At 39.2% G+C, this 14,110-nt stretch overlaps 1 protein-coding gene across 6 annotated transcripts in view; it reads left to right on the top strand.

The window, feature by feature from the left end:
• ryr2b (ryanodine receptor 2b (cardiac)) overlaps positions 1-14,110 on the top strand; it is a 176,394-nt gene that overhangs the window by 51,041 nt on the left and 111,243 nt on the right. For all 6 annotated transcript variants that reach the window (XR_015109326.1, XM_086179632.1, XM_086179631.1 and 3 more), the window contains 23 exons: positions 878-929; positions 1,428-1,481; positions 1,587-1,686; positions 1,915-1,994; positions 3,026-3,102; positions 3,226-3,299; positions 3,560-3,640; positions 3,832-3,920; positions 4,016-4,144; positions 4,219-4,323; positions 4,920-5,001; positions 5,091-6,379; positions 6,462-6,535; positions 6,979-7,111; positions 7,196-7,282; positions 7,547-7,759; positions 8,303-8,433; positions 8,513-8,555; positions 11,102-11,238; positions 11,913-11,973; positions 12,226-12,372; positions 12,638-12,772; positions 13,731-13,887. Coding sequence is in view for 5 of the 6 variants with exons in the window: in XM_086179632.1 (XP_086035758.1) it covers positions 878-929; positions 1,428-1,481; positions 1,587-1,686; positions 1,915-1,994; positions 3,026-3,102; positions 3,226-3,299; positions 3,560-3,640; positions 3,832-3,920; positions 4,016-4,144; positions 4,219-4,323; positions 4,920-5,001; positions 5,091-6,379; positions 6,462-6,535; positions 6,979-7,111; positions 7,196-7,282; positions 7,547-7,759; positions 8,303-8,433; positions 8,513-8,555; positions 11,102-11,238; positions 11,913-11,973; positions 12,226-12,372; positions 12,638-12,772; positions 13,731-13,887 (3,530 nt within the window). In the remaining variant the exon portion in view is untranslated. The remainder of the gene's footprint in view (positions 1-877; positions 930-1,427; positions 1,482-1,586; positions 1,687-1,914; positions 1,995-3,025; positions 3,103-3,225; positions 3,300-3,559; positions 3,641-3,831; positions 3,921-4,015; positions 4,145-4,218; positions 4,324-4,919; positions 5,002-5,090; positions 6,380-6,461; positions 6,536-6,978; positions 7,112-7,195; positions 7,283-7,546; positions 7,760-8,302; positions 8,434-8,512; positions 8,556-11,101; positions 11,239-11,912; positions 11,974-12,225; positions 12,373-12,637; positions 12,773-13,730; positions 13,888-14,110) is intronic.

Below are 14,110 nucleotides of genomic sequence, written 5' to 3' on the forward strand. Positions count from 1 at the left end.
ATGCAGCAAAATCCTTAACTACTTTTGCAACTCCACCAATCCATCGAGTGAGTTTTTATTCCTTTGCTCTGGTAACAGTTGCAGGCCAAAGGCGAGATATTTACAGTTTCTCTGTCCATTTTTCCATTCCTTTCTTGTGAATACAAGATTTCAGGAACACCTTGAAAGAAATTTTTCTTTTTAGTTTTTGCTGAAATGTATCATTTTCTACCTCCTGGTTCCTCTTGCAAAACAGGAATTTGATATTTTTATTGGAAAGTACCATAATAATAAGTAAGCATTCTTATTGTGTTTATGGATATGTTCATATTAATGTACCTAACTATGACAAATTCTTATAATCTTTATCTCTCTTGTGAATATGGATCTTTTGAAAACTTCTATAATGCTCTTTTTATTCATGCATGATGTGGTCCAACAGTTCCAGTTGAGATATTGATGCAATATTCCCTTGATATTCCTGCAGATACCCTGCAATGAAAGTACCTCACAGGCCTCCTGAGGGCATATTCAATAAACAATGTCAGTGCCTTTACATGGGGGGGCGGGAGTGGGGGTGTACGCACTCTAGTTCAAATTAGAGGTATCAGACATGATCAGATTACCTAGATGGCTGTTGCAAGACTGCAGTAATACAAAATTTCAGTTTCTCATGACTGAATTGTGGGAAAAATTTTCACGCTCAACTTTAGAACCACTGTTTTGAGTTGGAGCTGCAGTATGAGGCGGGGTGGGGGGTGAGCATTGTGCAGGGATCAGGCGAGGATCAGCAACAGATCAGCCCGTCCCCTGTCACCGATCAGCTTGACATTTTTAGAATGTTGCATCTGTCCATGCTTCTAGAAACTTCTCTCTCACCTTTCCTCTCCTCTCTCAGTGATCCTGGACACGACCGACTCTATCAGTCCTATATTGCAATTATGGCCAAGGTAACAGAACACGGAGAAAGATTCAACTCATGTATGCTTTTAAAGGGGCTTGAGTTACTCCAGTATTACATTGAAATGTTGTGTTAAATAATGGTCCTCAGTCTGGAGGTCAGAGTGGGCCTCAGTAGTGCATAATTAATTTCTCCAAAGTACTGATATGCCAGAATTTGGCAGGATTTTTTGAAACACATTTTATTTTGCATAATTATGGCCTTTTTTGTATTTCTAAGTTGCTCTCTAGGGGCTCATCTGTACACTCATCTATTGCATCTATTTCCCTTGTGAAACATTTTAGGGTGGTGAATCAAGATTGTATTTTTTGTTATTTCTTACCGGTAAAACTTAAAAACACTTGTCAGTTTGAATCGAATGCTTTTTGATATTTTCTAAATTTTTGCTTTGAGTTTTGATATATATATATAATTAAATGTATATGGTATCAAATTTGGAGCTTCTAATCTTGTCTCCTTTTCAATCTCTGCCCTGTTTGACTCTCAGAGTTGCCACAGAGAAGACGATGACGGTAAACGACAGGAGGTGGAAAGCTTCGAGGTTAGTGAATGGGGTGTCTTGAAACCGATGCTTGGTTCTTCTTCCTCAAAGCTTTTCTGAGGTCTAAAGTTAAATAGAAGATTACGATATGTGTTTGTGTTTTAGGAGAAGGAGATGGACAAACAGCGGTTGCTGTACCAGCAGGCCAGGCTGCATCACCGCGGAGCTTCTGAGATGATCTTGCAAATCATCAGTGCCAGCAAAGGTTGGAGAGGTTAATTATTAATATTAGGGTTTGTCCGTTGCTTGTTTGTGGGTGATTCACCTCAAGCAAGCTGGAGAAGAGTGAGCTTTTCCATATGACTCAAGTCCAACTCGAGCTGTTTTGTTTCACCCATCCTCCAGATATGTGTTAGGATCTGTTGCAGTCATGTAATATTACTTTTGAGTCGGTAATTGATTGTTTGATGGTAAACATTTCACGTTACCTCAGGGGCCATGGGCTTCATGATTGCCCCCACTCTGAAGCTGGGTATTGCTGTTCTCAGCGGAGGGAACGCCACTGTTCAACAGGTACAGTTTTGCTTTGGTGTTTCCTCAAAAATATAAAACTGCTTTCTTCGCTTTTTCTTTCACAAAAATGTGTTTTCACATTAACGTTATTCTTTGACATCTGCCATTCTTCCCTTACTGGCAGGAACAATCATTAAACAAAAGATTGTTATTAATAACTTAGATTAAATAAGACGAGTGGACATAAGATTAGATAAGGTCACGCTCATCTAAAAAAAATATAGCACAGTGTTTAGACTCGACATTACCAGTTGCCTGCGACTGTGAGGGGTATCCACCAAATGAGGCATGCTTATCCTCTCACCATTATTCAAGCACGCCTCTCTACTCGCCAATGAAGCAATAAATCTCAGAGCACACAAATCCATCCAGACATGCAAAGAGATATTAAAGTTTAAAAAAAAAATCAATAAACCAATATGTTACAGGAAGTGAGCATTACAGACGTCAGATTACAGATGTCTCAAATAAAGCGCTCTATCTTGTTGAGCATTTGACTAAATTTTGCAGCAAATCCATCAAGATATTAAAATAGTTTGAACATTAATCATCAAATATGGCTTTCAGTTGGCAGCAGCAAACAAAAAACTGTATTGAAAATGTGTGTAAAATTTTACTGCATTCAAAAAACTTTTCTGGAGTTACCGTGTAGATGAGCGAGCAACAACATTGTAACTGTAAAACACATTTTGTTGGACACAACTACAATACAAATACAGAGCTGCAAGACATAATACACAGTAAACACGAGAACAAGTGAACAACAAGAAGGCAGCGGCAACAAAACATAACACAAAATATATTCGATAGATGAAAGTGATAGCCTTCAAGCTGCAGTCACATAATTGGTTTCAATATTCCTCTCATAAAAAAATTGATCCAAGAATGGTCCTGATTCAAGATACCTTGCTGTCAATGTCTGTGCTCTTACAACATGATGTCATACTACATCAAAGCTTGCCGTAAAACACAATTAATTTTAAATAATATCTGCTTCAGACAAGACCCTCTTTGATTCTTTTGTCTGATAGAAAATGCTGTATTATCTGAGAGAGAAGCAGGACGTTGGCTTCTTTCAGAGCATGGCTGGCCTCATGCGGTCGTGCAGGTGAGGAAATTCTCTAAAAAGTTTCTTTTTAATTGTCACAAAAGCTGACAGGTAACGCATTCTGATAAACGTGGTAGGAGGGCAAAAGCTTTTGTTAATCCTTGTGTATGTTTGTATATCCAGTGTCCTGGATCTCAATGCGTTTGAGAGGCAGAACAAAGCAGAAGGATTAGGCATGGCCATGGACGAGAGCTCAGGTATTGTCTTGGATTTGGAATGTATATGGATATTTATGAAAAAAAAAAAACACTTTCTGTGGTGCCATGTGATAGCAGACTAGCCAGCAGTGAGATCCTGGGGCAGTCTTTTTTCCTTCCGCTCAGTCTTGAATATCATTATCATTGTGGCCTGAATTCTTTTTTTTCTCTCCACCTACACACACTCATTCATTGTCATACCCTTTCAACAGGTGTACTCTTCATCCTATACCTTTTCCTTTTCTCCCACCTTCTCCCAGGTGATAAGGTGATGCCTGGTGAAGACCTAACATGCGACCTGTTCCGCTTTCTACAGCTTCTGTGTGAAGGACACAACTCAGGTTATTTAATTACACGCTGTCACAAAGTTCACTTCAAGTTCATGGAAGTCTAAAAAATAAAGGATCACATAGTTGTTTCTTCCTCTAACTGATTTGTAGTGGTTGACAACACGTTGCTTTGCGGTTGGTTCTAATTAAGTCTATTGCAGAGATCTTTTTACATTGTTTTCTATCTTTTTATCACATGTTAGATTTCCAGAATTACTTAAGAACACAGGCAGGCAACAACACAACTGTCAACATCATAATTTCTACAGTGGACTACTTGTTAAGGGTACAGGTAAGCTTCCAATGACAGTTTTTCTACTAATGATGTAAACCAAAGTGCACAAAGAATTGTGTCCCTAAACATTTTTCTCCTTCACAATACTCAAGGAGTCGATCAGTGACTTCTACTGGTACTACTCTGGGAAGGATGTGATTAATGAACATGGCCAACACCACTTTTCCAAGGCCATCAAGGTGGCTAAGCAGGTCTTTAACACACTCACTGAGTACATACAGGTGAGTTTGCCTACATGTGTCTTGTTATCTATTTGTGTGTCTTGAATTAGATCACGATGAGTGTTTACCTCCAGGGTCCGTGCGCTGGAAACCAGCAGAGTCTCGCTCACAGTCGTCTGTGGGATGCTGTGGTAGGATTCCTTCATGTCTTTGCCCACATGCAGATGAAGCTGTCGCAGGTAGAGCACATTGTTCCACTTATTTATTAGTTTAATACCTGGAAATAAAACTCAGCTTTGTTTTTTTTCTGTGAAGATGAGTGGAGAATCTCAAAACTCTCCACTTTGGTCTGCTAACAGTGCTGTTAATCTGTTGTTCCACTTAGTTGAAACCCCCTCAATTTATAAGTCCTGTAAATGTGGAAAATTTACAGTGGCATTAATTTAGCAGTTCCCTCTGCAATAAATAAACGAACAATACATGCACTGTAATTACTGATGATTACTCTTACACTTCTGTGCACATTTATTATATTTCTTGCATCCTATTCCATTTTTTCCTTATGTATGTATGTATTGCATTTGTGTGTATGTTAATAGAACAGTTTTTGCATACTTCTGATTTGTATATTTTTGTATTAATGTCTCTAGATTTCTTTTTTATTATGGTAAAAAAAAATTGTTTTCATATTTCTATTGTATTGCTACTTCACTGTGCTTATATATTTTCTATATTTGAATGGAAGCACCTGTAATGAGATCACTTCCATGCAGATCAGTTAAATATTTCTGATACTCAATCTCTCACTCTCAATATGTTTTTATATCCTGAACAGGATTCAAGGCAAATTGACCTTCTTAAAGAGCTCATGGATTTACAAAAGGACATGGTTGTGTTTTTACTTTCCATGTTAGAAGGTGAGCATGTCACATCTCTAGCTGTTGTTTAACAAGTTGTGTTACAAGTGATCACCAGCGCTGAACTGTATTTCGCTGCTTATCTCCAGGCAACGTTGTTAACGGAACCATCGGAAAGCAGATGGTGGATATGTTGGTGGAATCATCAGGCAACGTGGAGATGATCCTCAAATTTTTCGATATGTTCCTCAAGCTTAAAGACCTCACCTCCTCAGATGCCTTCAGAGAATACGACCCTGATCGTAAGGGATGCGTTTTGAGGAAGGATTTCCAGAAAGCCATGGAGAACTCCAAGCGCTTTACACAGTATGAGACTCACTTCCTCCTGTCCTGCATTGAGACTGATGATAGTGAAATCCTGGATTATGAAGCTTTTGTGGATCGCTTCCATGAGCCAGCCAAAGACATTGGCTTCAGTATTGCTGTTCTCCTCACCAATTTGTCTGAACACATGCCCAACGATTCAAGACTAAGGGCATTCTTGGAACTCGCAGAATGTGTTTTGACTTACTTCCAACCCTATTTAGGACGCATAGAGATCCTTGGCAGCGGGAAGCGCATTGAACGAGTCTACTTTGAGATCAGTGAATCCAGCCGCACTCAGTGGGAGAAGCCTCAGGTTAAACAGTCCAAGAGACAGTTCATTTTTGATGTGGTCAATGAGGGAGGAGAGAAAGAAAAAATGGAGATGTTTGTCAATTTCTGTGAGGACACCATCTTTGAGATGCAGCTTGCAGCCCAGATATCTAGTTCTGACACTGGAGAGCGATATGCTGGCAAAGGAGGAGATGAAGAGAGGAAGAAGGAAGAGGAAGACTTAGATAAGCAAGGGATGTTTTTCATGTATCGTTGGTGGTTATTACTGACATCTCTTTTTTCTTTCAAAAACCTGAAGGCGCTCTTTAAAATGACTCTGAAGGACATCCTCATCTCAGCTGTTTTCATCCTCAGATTAATTTTACTGGCAGTTCTCCAATGCCTTTATACTGTCCTTAGCGGCATGATGTATGTTCTGTACATAACCTTTGTTAGTGGTGGGCTCATAGAAGGAGCAAAACAAATGAGATTGTCAGACTTGTTCTCTGGTATCCTCGAGCCAACACTTGATGAGGTCATGGACGTGCCAAGTGGTGTGGATCGGTTGAGAAAGTTCTCTGCCAGTTTTTCCTCCCAGAAAGAATTGAGGGCGATCGGGCAGGTGGCGGCACTGACCTCACCCTCAGAGGTGGATGGACTATTGGATGTATTTGGGCTGAAAGTGAAGAAAGAGGGAGGTTCATACAGACTTACAACACAAGACATCACAGGCAGTCTGACGGATCTGTTCAATGCAACCTCCAGAACCACCAGCAATTTTTCCGAGAAACATCATGGAGTGGTAATTCAGTCTAATTTTCTTCATGTTTTGCTGCTTTGATGCCACATTTATTCTTATGATTTGATTTTATGATTGTTACCAGCAGCAGTCCAAGGCCCACACAGTCACAGAGGAAAAAGCAGAAGATGAGAAGATGCTAAAATCAGAGAAACCAAAGTGAGTTGTTGGCTTCCCGGTTAAAGTCAAGATTAAAAGAAAATATAATGACAGGGACAGAAGTGCAAACATGCTGGTTCTGAAAAGTGATACATTAAATCATTTGGTCGAATTAAAGGGGTACTTCACCTTTATACCGTCATTTGTTTATTGATTATTCACCTTGAAGTGTTTTGAATAATGAAGAACTTGTTACCCTGCATGACTTCATGGTGGCTGACATTTTCTGAATTCAGGATTCATTAAGAAGTCATGCAGGGGAAAAAAAAACATCTTAATGAAGTGTAAGTAGTAATTTATAAAGAAATGATAAGCACTTGAAGTACAGATGTCTTAATGTCACACCACAAAACATTAAAAACTACTTGTCTTGATTTCATATCCTCCCTTATCCAATTGAGGCTCATTGACCCTCTCTCTGTTTCTGTTGGTAACGTTTTCAGGGGGAATAAATTTGGGGAAAATGGGAAGGAGAAAGCAGACGCAGCTAAGAGGTGCTCTAATAAGACTGAGGAACCAGGCGGCCAACACTCTGCTTTCTGGGAGATGATAAGCACTTATAACAAGAGCCTGCTGGTAATATACAATTTGCATGCACTGATATTAATATATTGGCAAAGCACCAATTTATGGTTTCTCCTCTTTTTTTTTTCCCCCTAGAACTACTTTGCAAGGACTTTTTATAATATGCGCTTGCTGGCTCTGTTTGTCACCTTTGGAATTAACCTCATCCTCCTCTTCTACAAGGTCAGTGTTAAATTCCTACAACTTCCAGTTGTGTTTTTGCTAGATATCCTGCTAAACTCGTCCTATTAACTCACAAGAGTGAATGCTGCAAGATAATTTTTTCATTCAGAGGGTTTTTTTTGTATGCCATTTTTGAATCATAAGCATTGCTGCATGTAGATTCATACAACATTTTGCTTAGACAGTGCTTCTGTGGTTTTAATATTTTAAATATTTTAACTATACTTTGTCTCTGAAATCAGTTTCTCTGGCTTTTTTTGCCAGGTGGTATCCTTACCCCAATCACAGGAAAAGGAAGGAGTTGTCACATCAGTTTACAGTGAAGAACCGCATCAGGCTGCTGAAGATGACTGCAAGGGCAGAATTCATTATGTGCTGGAAGAAAGCAGCGGATACATGGAGCTTTGTCTTCACCTCCTTGCTATAGCTCACACACTCATTTCCTTCTGTTGCATTATTGGTTACTACTGCTTAAAGGTACACTGGAACACTTCTACCTTGTATCTTTTGGCGATTTTGTGTTTTTATCCTTGTAACACACTATGCTAACAGTTTGTGTCGGCACTTTAGCTAAAAGAACTGAATCCTATGAAAATTTGTACATTTGCAGTTTGGTCCCAGATGGATCCCTGCATATTTTGGTTTTGCTGCTAGTATCCTGCAGCTATTTGAGAATGCTGATTTACCAGACATAACATTTTTAACCAGCGTTGCTACATTGGCTGCCTCATCAATTTCCTGACAATCCTGTTGAACCAAAGACAATGACTCTTCACACATATTTCAGTGTGGTCTAAGCTGGTTCCTGTGGCAGTCAAACCCGCTGATATCACCGAATAACCTTAATTGTATTGAACCCATTTAATTTTATGTCAACATTTTTTTTCTGGAAATAACTGTCTAAATAAGAAATGGGCATATTGTTGACAAAGATGGGCTTTTACCCGTTCAGGGATTAAAGATTACAATGACTGTTGAGTTTATTCAAATAGACGAGCGATTCCTCCATGTGATTGTCAGGTGCCTCTGGTTATCTTCAAACGTGAGAAGGAAGTGGCGCGACGACTTGAGTTTGATGCCTTGTATGTGACAGTTCAGCCCCCTGAGGAGGACATCAAAGGGCACTGGGACCGACTGGTCATTAACACACTGTATGTATTTTGATGTATTCAAGTGTTTCTCTCAAGAGGTGTTTCAGTACATTAAAGTGTTGAGTTTTTTTCTTTTCAGATCATTTCCAAGTAATTACTGGGATAAATTTGTGAAGAGGAAGGTAAGCCCAACAGAAATGTTCCATTCCATTTTAATATGCTTATGCATGTGTGTAATTGTGTGCATATTTCACTCAGTGACAGTGCATTAACAAGGTAACTAGAACTTAATTTACCATTTAATGGTAGGTATAATTATTCCCCCCAGGTAACCAGATTCTCCTGAGATGTTCAGCTGTTTCAGCTTCCTCAGTTAGATTGACTCTGATGTATTGAAGAGAAAAGAAATGATCCTTGGTTATTTGAAGAGCCTCCTTTTTTAATGCTTATTTTCTTAGAATATTTTAATTTTTTAAATGTTTCATTACATTTAAGAGAAATAATTAAAATAATTTACTGAGATAAATTCATTGACGTGTCAAATCAAGAGTACCTCATTTTACAAGCTTATTCATTATTAAAGTGTGAGCACGAGTAAAACAATCCACAAATCTTCAAAGCAGCAGCAAAGAATTGATAATGTATGTATACTGTATGCAGAGCTTAACAATTAAGTACATAAATACATAGAAAATGTATTTTGGTAATGTAAAAAGACATTTCTGCATATTTAAGTGAGCTGATTTCTGCATGTTTACACTCACTTATCCTTATGTCAGTATGTTGATGTCGTAATGACGTGCTGTAAATTTACCAATGATTTTTCGGGATCCAACAACAGGAATAGTAACCTATAAATAACATTGGTACGCCTGGCTAGTTTCGCCTGTGTGCTAACATTTACATGACTGTTAGAGTTGGACTGTCTTTTCGTATTAATGCAGTCAACTTGATTGATACTTGGTGGGTACCACAAAGTTGATATCAGGCCTATAGTAACTCTCTCTTCTGAGCAAGCATCCAAAATATACTGCTGCAGTCACATTGCTGCATGTGTATATAACAAATTCAACTAACAAAAAACAACTCTCTGTCTCCTCCAGTGGGAATACAGGGCTGTTAACCCTTTACAGAGCCAATAGAAATTATATTGGATTTCAAATGAACACTTACAGTATACAATATGAAATTACTTGTTGGGACAATTTTATGTAATGGTAAACATGTTGGGGTCCAATTGTGGATTACACCCATGAGCAGCTGTTGCTCCTCCACTCCTGAAATAAGAGGTTTCAGAGCTGCATATAATTAGTGTGTCATCTCATCATCAGGCAATGGGTGGATAGAGTATTAGCCATCACTTTCAGCTGTTATTTTTACTCTTTATAGGAGGCACTTTTACAGCTTTCTGTTGTCTGTTGTTTCAGTCTTGATACATAATGAATAGCTGTAATTATGTTAAATTACTGCTTGTTTCATAGGATGAACAGAGACGTGGGGGGGTAGGACACTGGATTGCACCCAGTGGATTTAGGCCTCAAGTGGGGCAGAAAAATGTGAACATGGACGGGACGAGACTCCTGCCAAGCCAACGTTCTCTAAGATATACATCTCGTTGCCATGATTTACTTTTAGATAAATTGTTTTTTTTAATTGTCACAATTCCCCATGAAGAGAATTGAAAGTTGTTATGAAGCCCATAATGTACTTTAGAGACAAGTTGGCACTCCATGGAACGAGAGATGTTTTACCTCAGTGGAGGCCACTCGAGCCGCGTGGTCTAGTACTATTGCATCACTTTAAGAGTCTGCTGTAAAACACATGATATAATATCTCTAAGGTTTTTCTGGTAATCCACTTCTGAGTTTGGAGGTTGTAGAAATTGCCAACCTTATATTGAGGTTCTTATGTTTGTAATAACAAAATGGATCCTTTAGTTGGCTCTGTTTTGTGGTTCGTAAATCAGCTGACAAAGCAGCAGCAGTGCAAAAGGCACAAGTTCTACATTTGCCACACAATTTATATTTTAATTACTTACTAGCTAAAACCATGCACTTTTGAGAGAGCAAAGATGTTACCCTATACTAAAAACTATTTATATAATTATTGACACCCGCAGGATCGCAGGATATATCAAAAATGAGCATATAGCGACAAAATTCAGTGAGGCAAGGTACCAGGTTCTAAGTGCTTTCTCAGGTCCTTTGTAGAGGTGGCATGTTCTCCCCATGTCTTTGTGGATTTCCTCTGGGCACTCTAGTTTCCCCCACCATCAAAACCAAATTACATTGGGTTAATACTTAGGTCGACACCCCTGAACAAAGCACTGGCAGAAAGACCTGGCTTGTGGTCGTGCACTGCTTCGTAGATGAGGGGTTCAATGCAGAGGACAAATTTCAGTGCATTTCTGTACAATGAAAAAGACCTACTTATACTCTGTATCCCAGGATTGTCCTTGGCAGAAGTATGCATGCTCTGAGTACTTTCTACTTTCATTTAAATTACTGACATGCCCGTTCTATCCACCCCTGAATACTATATCATGGCAACACAGGTATCATAAAAAAGTCCTTCTTTGGGCACCGTCATGTCAGCAGAACTGTTCTGCTGATTCATTCGAACAAAGATTAAGAAGAATTCTCCACTTCCTTCCTCGTCTCTGTGTGGAAATACACTGAAAATTCTCCAGTTTCAGTCACTTTGTCAACCTTTCTTCTCACTGTCTCAGGTGATGGATAAGTACGGAGAGCTATACGGCCGTGAGAAGATCAGTGGACTCCTGGGTCTGGACCAGACATCTTTAGACTTCAGCTCTGAGAGAAAAGAGAGGAACAGGCTCAAGAGAGACACTGCCTGGGGTGTTCTGTGAGTCGAAAAAAAAACATTTTAGAGAACGGTGGAGTCTCTGAGCAATTCTGCATATTAAGAGAAGCAGTGGGACAGTTCAACTTTTCATTCTGTCTTTATGTTTTGCATTTTTTTTAGATTTTTTTGCAGTTTCTCACACTCACTCCTTAAAGTGCATGTTCTTTAAATAAATGTTGTCATTTTATTTTAGAATAGAATGTGCACCATAGTTGGATAATTGATGCTGTCCAATGTTGATGCTTTTTTTCAGAATGGCACATCCTTTTTACTGTAGAGGTGAAAAGAAAACTTTAAGTGATGAAGATGAACTTGTTTGTTATCCACCATGTCAAGCCCTTGCTACACCCTGAAATAACATTTCCGTCATTTGAAACCTCTGCTTTGGTTATCAATAGCCTATGCAGTTATTGACAGCTTTTTCACTAATATGTTAAGGTGTTTTTTAGGTTTGAGTGTGTGACCTAAAAAGGATGGCCAGACAAAAAGGGGTCCTGGAACATGATGTTGTACTTGAGGAAGAACAGGACATCCTGATGTAAAGCCACATCACAAACTGTGTTATTAGAAAAAGAATCCGCAGCAACACGTCTGATTTTAGCCTCGGACATTTCGACCTTTTTTTTTTTTCCCCTCAGGTTCATACCATCATCTTATTATGGTGTTTATTTCAGATTTAGCTCCATAGATGTGAAGTACCAGGTCTGGAAACTTGGAGTTGTATTCACTGACAACGTAAGTACGGTCGGCTGAGTTTGTTTGTGTTTTGTTTTTAAAAAAAAAAAAGAAATGAAGGCTTTCATGTTCTATAATTTGTATTAATAGATAATGTAATATGGCAGAGCAGTGGGTTTTATTACCTTGTTTTTGATGATTGCACAAGCTGCAGAAGTGAAGATGGCAATATCCTGTGATTCTGCCTTATCTAAACCATACATTTGTCTCTATTTAATTGTGTATTTTATGTGTGTATTTGCATGACCACAGTCCTTCCTCTACTTGGCCTGGTACATGGCCATGTCAGTTCTTGGGCATTACAACAACTTCTTCTTTGCGGCCCACCTTTTGGACATCGCCATGGGTGTTAAGACCCTTCGAACCATCCTTTCATCCGTGACACACAATGGAAAGCAGGTGGGAGCACTTTATTTTTGCATGTGTGTCTTTATTCCTTTATCCATCTGTCTCAGTGTGTGTTCATAGGTGCGGATGTGTGGATTGCATGTGATGTTTGCTTTCAGGCTGTAGGGTTATATTGGGGCTTTCCTAAGATGAAGAATTATAGTAAAGCCCATCTGCCTCTGTCTGTAATTTGTGTGTGTGTGTGTGTGTGTGTGTGTGTGTGTGTGTGTGTGTGTGTGTGTGCGTGTGCGTGCGTGCATGCGTGTGCATCTCTCAGTTGGTCCTGACAGTGGGCTTGTTGGCAGTCGTGGTGTATCTCTACACTGTGGTGGCCTTCAACTTCTTCGGCAAGTTTTACAACAAGAGTGACGACATCGACATCCAAGACATGAAGTGCAACGACATGCTTACTGTGAGCTGAAGAAGCATATACAGCATTTCTATCTTTACCCCATCTAGCTCTCTCTATAACACAAAGACACATAACTCATTTTCCACGTCCAGTCAATAACAGGAGAGGAGGAGGATTCTGACATTGATCCCCATTGTTGTTAGAACAGCGTCTTGTCTTAGCCCCTCTACTTCTTTTTCCATAAAATGATGGGCACATGGATAGAAAACGGCCTGAAAAGCCACCATAGCTTTTTGTTTGACTGTTCACAACATTAAAACCCCACCGCCTGCTCTATTCTAATGCAGACTCTGCTGTCACTCAACACAAGCAGGCGCACAGGCAGCGATAACATTTGAATAAATCCCTTCTATTTTAGTATGCAGGAGATATTATATTAAATCCTCACTCACTCTTAATGTGCTATTGTTTTTGTTTTTTTTTCGATTCAGAACAATACTTCGACCACTGTCATTTTCTTTACAACACAACATTTTCCTTGAACAGGAGGACATGTCTCTCTCCAATTTAGTTTGTAAAGTTTCCAAGTTTTTTGTGTAAAGTGTCCTTGGTACTTTATAGTCGGGAATGCTGCCTGCTAGGCAACTTGACTGTTAATCTTCTTGTCTCATACCCTCACATAAATTCCTTGTGGAGAGGTATGTAATGTCTGATGCGAAGAATATTGATTACGAATCCCTCGAACATTCTGTTGAATTGTATAAATAATGCTGCTTACTTGGATGGACCCCCCCAACCCTCCCTCTCCATTGTTTGGAGCTTCACTTCTCTGTATACACAGTGATATTACTCCTGGAGTTTGTTTGGAAAAACAATATTTACTACTTTACATTTTCTTCCCTTTTCATAAACCTGAGTTCAACACACTTTGAGAAAACCCCTGGTTGACATGATTAGGTTTTGTCTCACGAGAGAAGCCGTGCTATTAAAAAGATCCTTTTCTAAAAATGTATTTCAGTGTTACATGTTCCACATGTACGTGGGAGTCCGTGCAGGCGGTGGAATCGGCGATGAGATCGAAGACCCTGCCGGTGATGAGTTTGAGGTGGAACGCATTATCTTTGACATCACGTTTTTCTTCTTTGTCATCGTCATCCTCCTGGCCATCATTCAAGGTGAGTCAGACATGTGGTAAACAAGCACAGCTCCACTGATACATGATCCATGGGGGAATCATTGTTTTTATTTTTTAATATTTTATATCAACTGTATGACACAACGGAGAGTCCTCTGGGTATGACATGTTAATGCAGTGTGTTTTTATTTTTTATATGTAAATGGCTTATTTGATGTCAATGTGACAGACTTGTAAAGGTAAAGCCTGTTAGCTTGTCTGTA

This window comes from Aulostomus chinensis, chromosome 16 (assembly GCF_037954235.1).
Source record: "Aulostomus chinensis isolate RoL2024-O1b breed Wild chromosome 16, RoL_Achi_v1.0, whole genome shotgun sequence".
In the NCBI taxonomy this organism is placed as follows: Eukaryota; Metazoa; Chordata; class Actinopteri; order Syngnathiformes; family Aulostomidae; genus Aulostomus; species Aulostomus chinensis.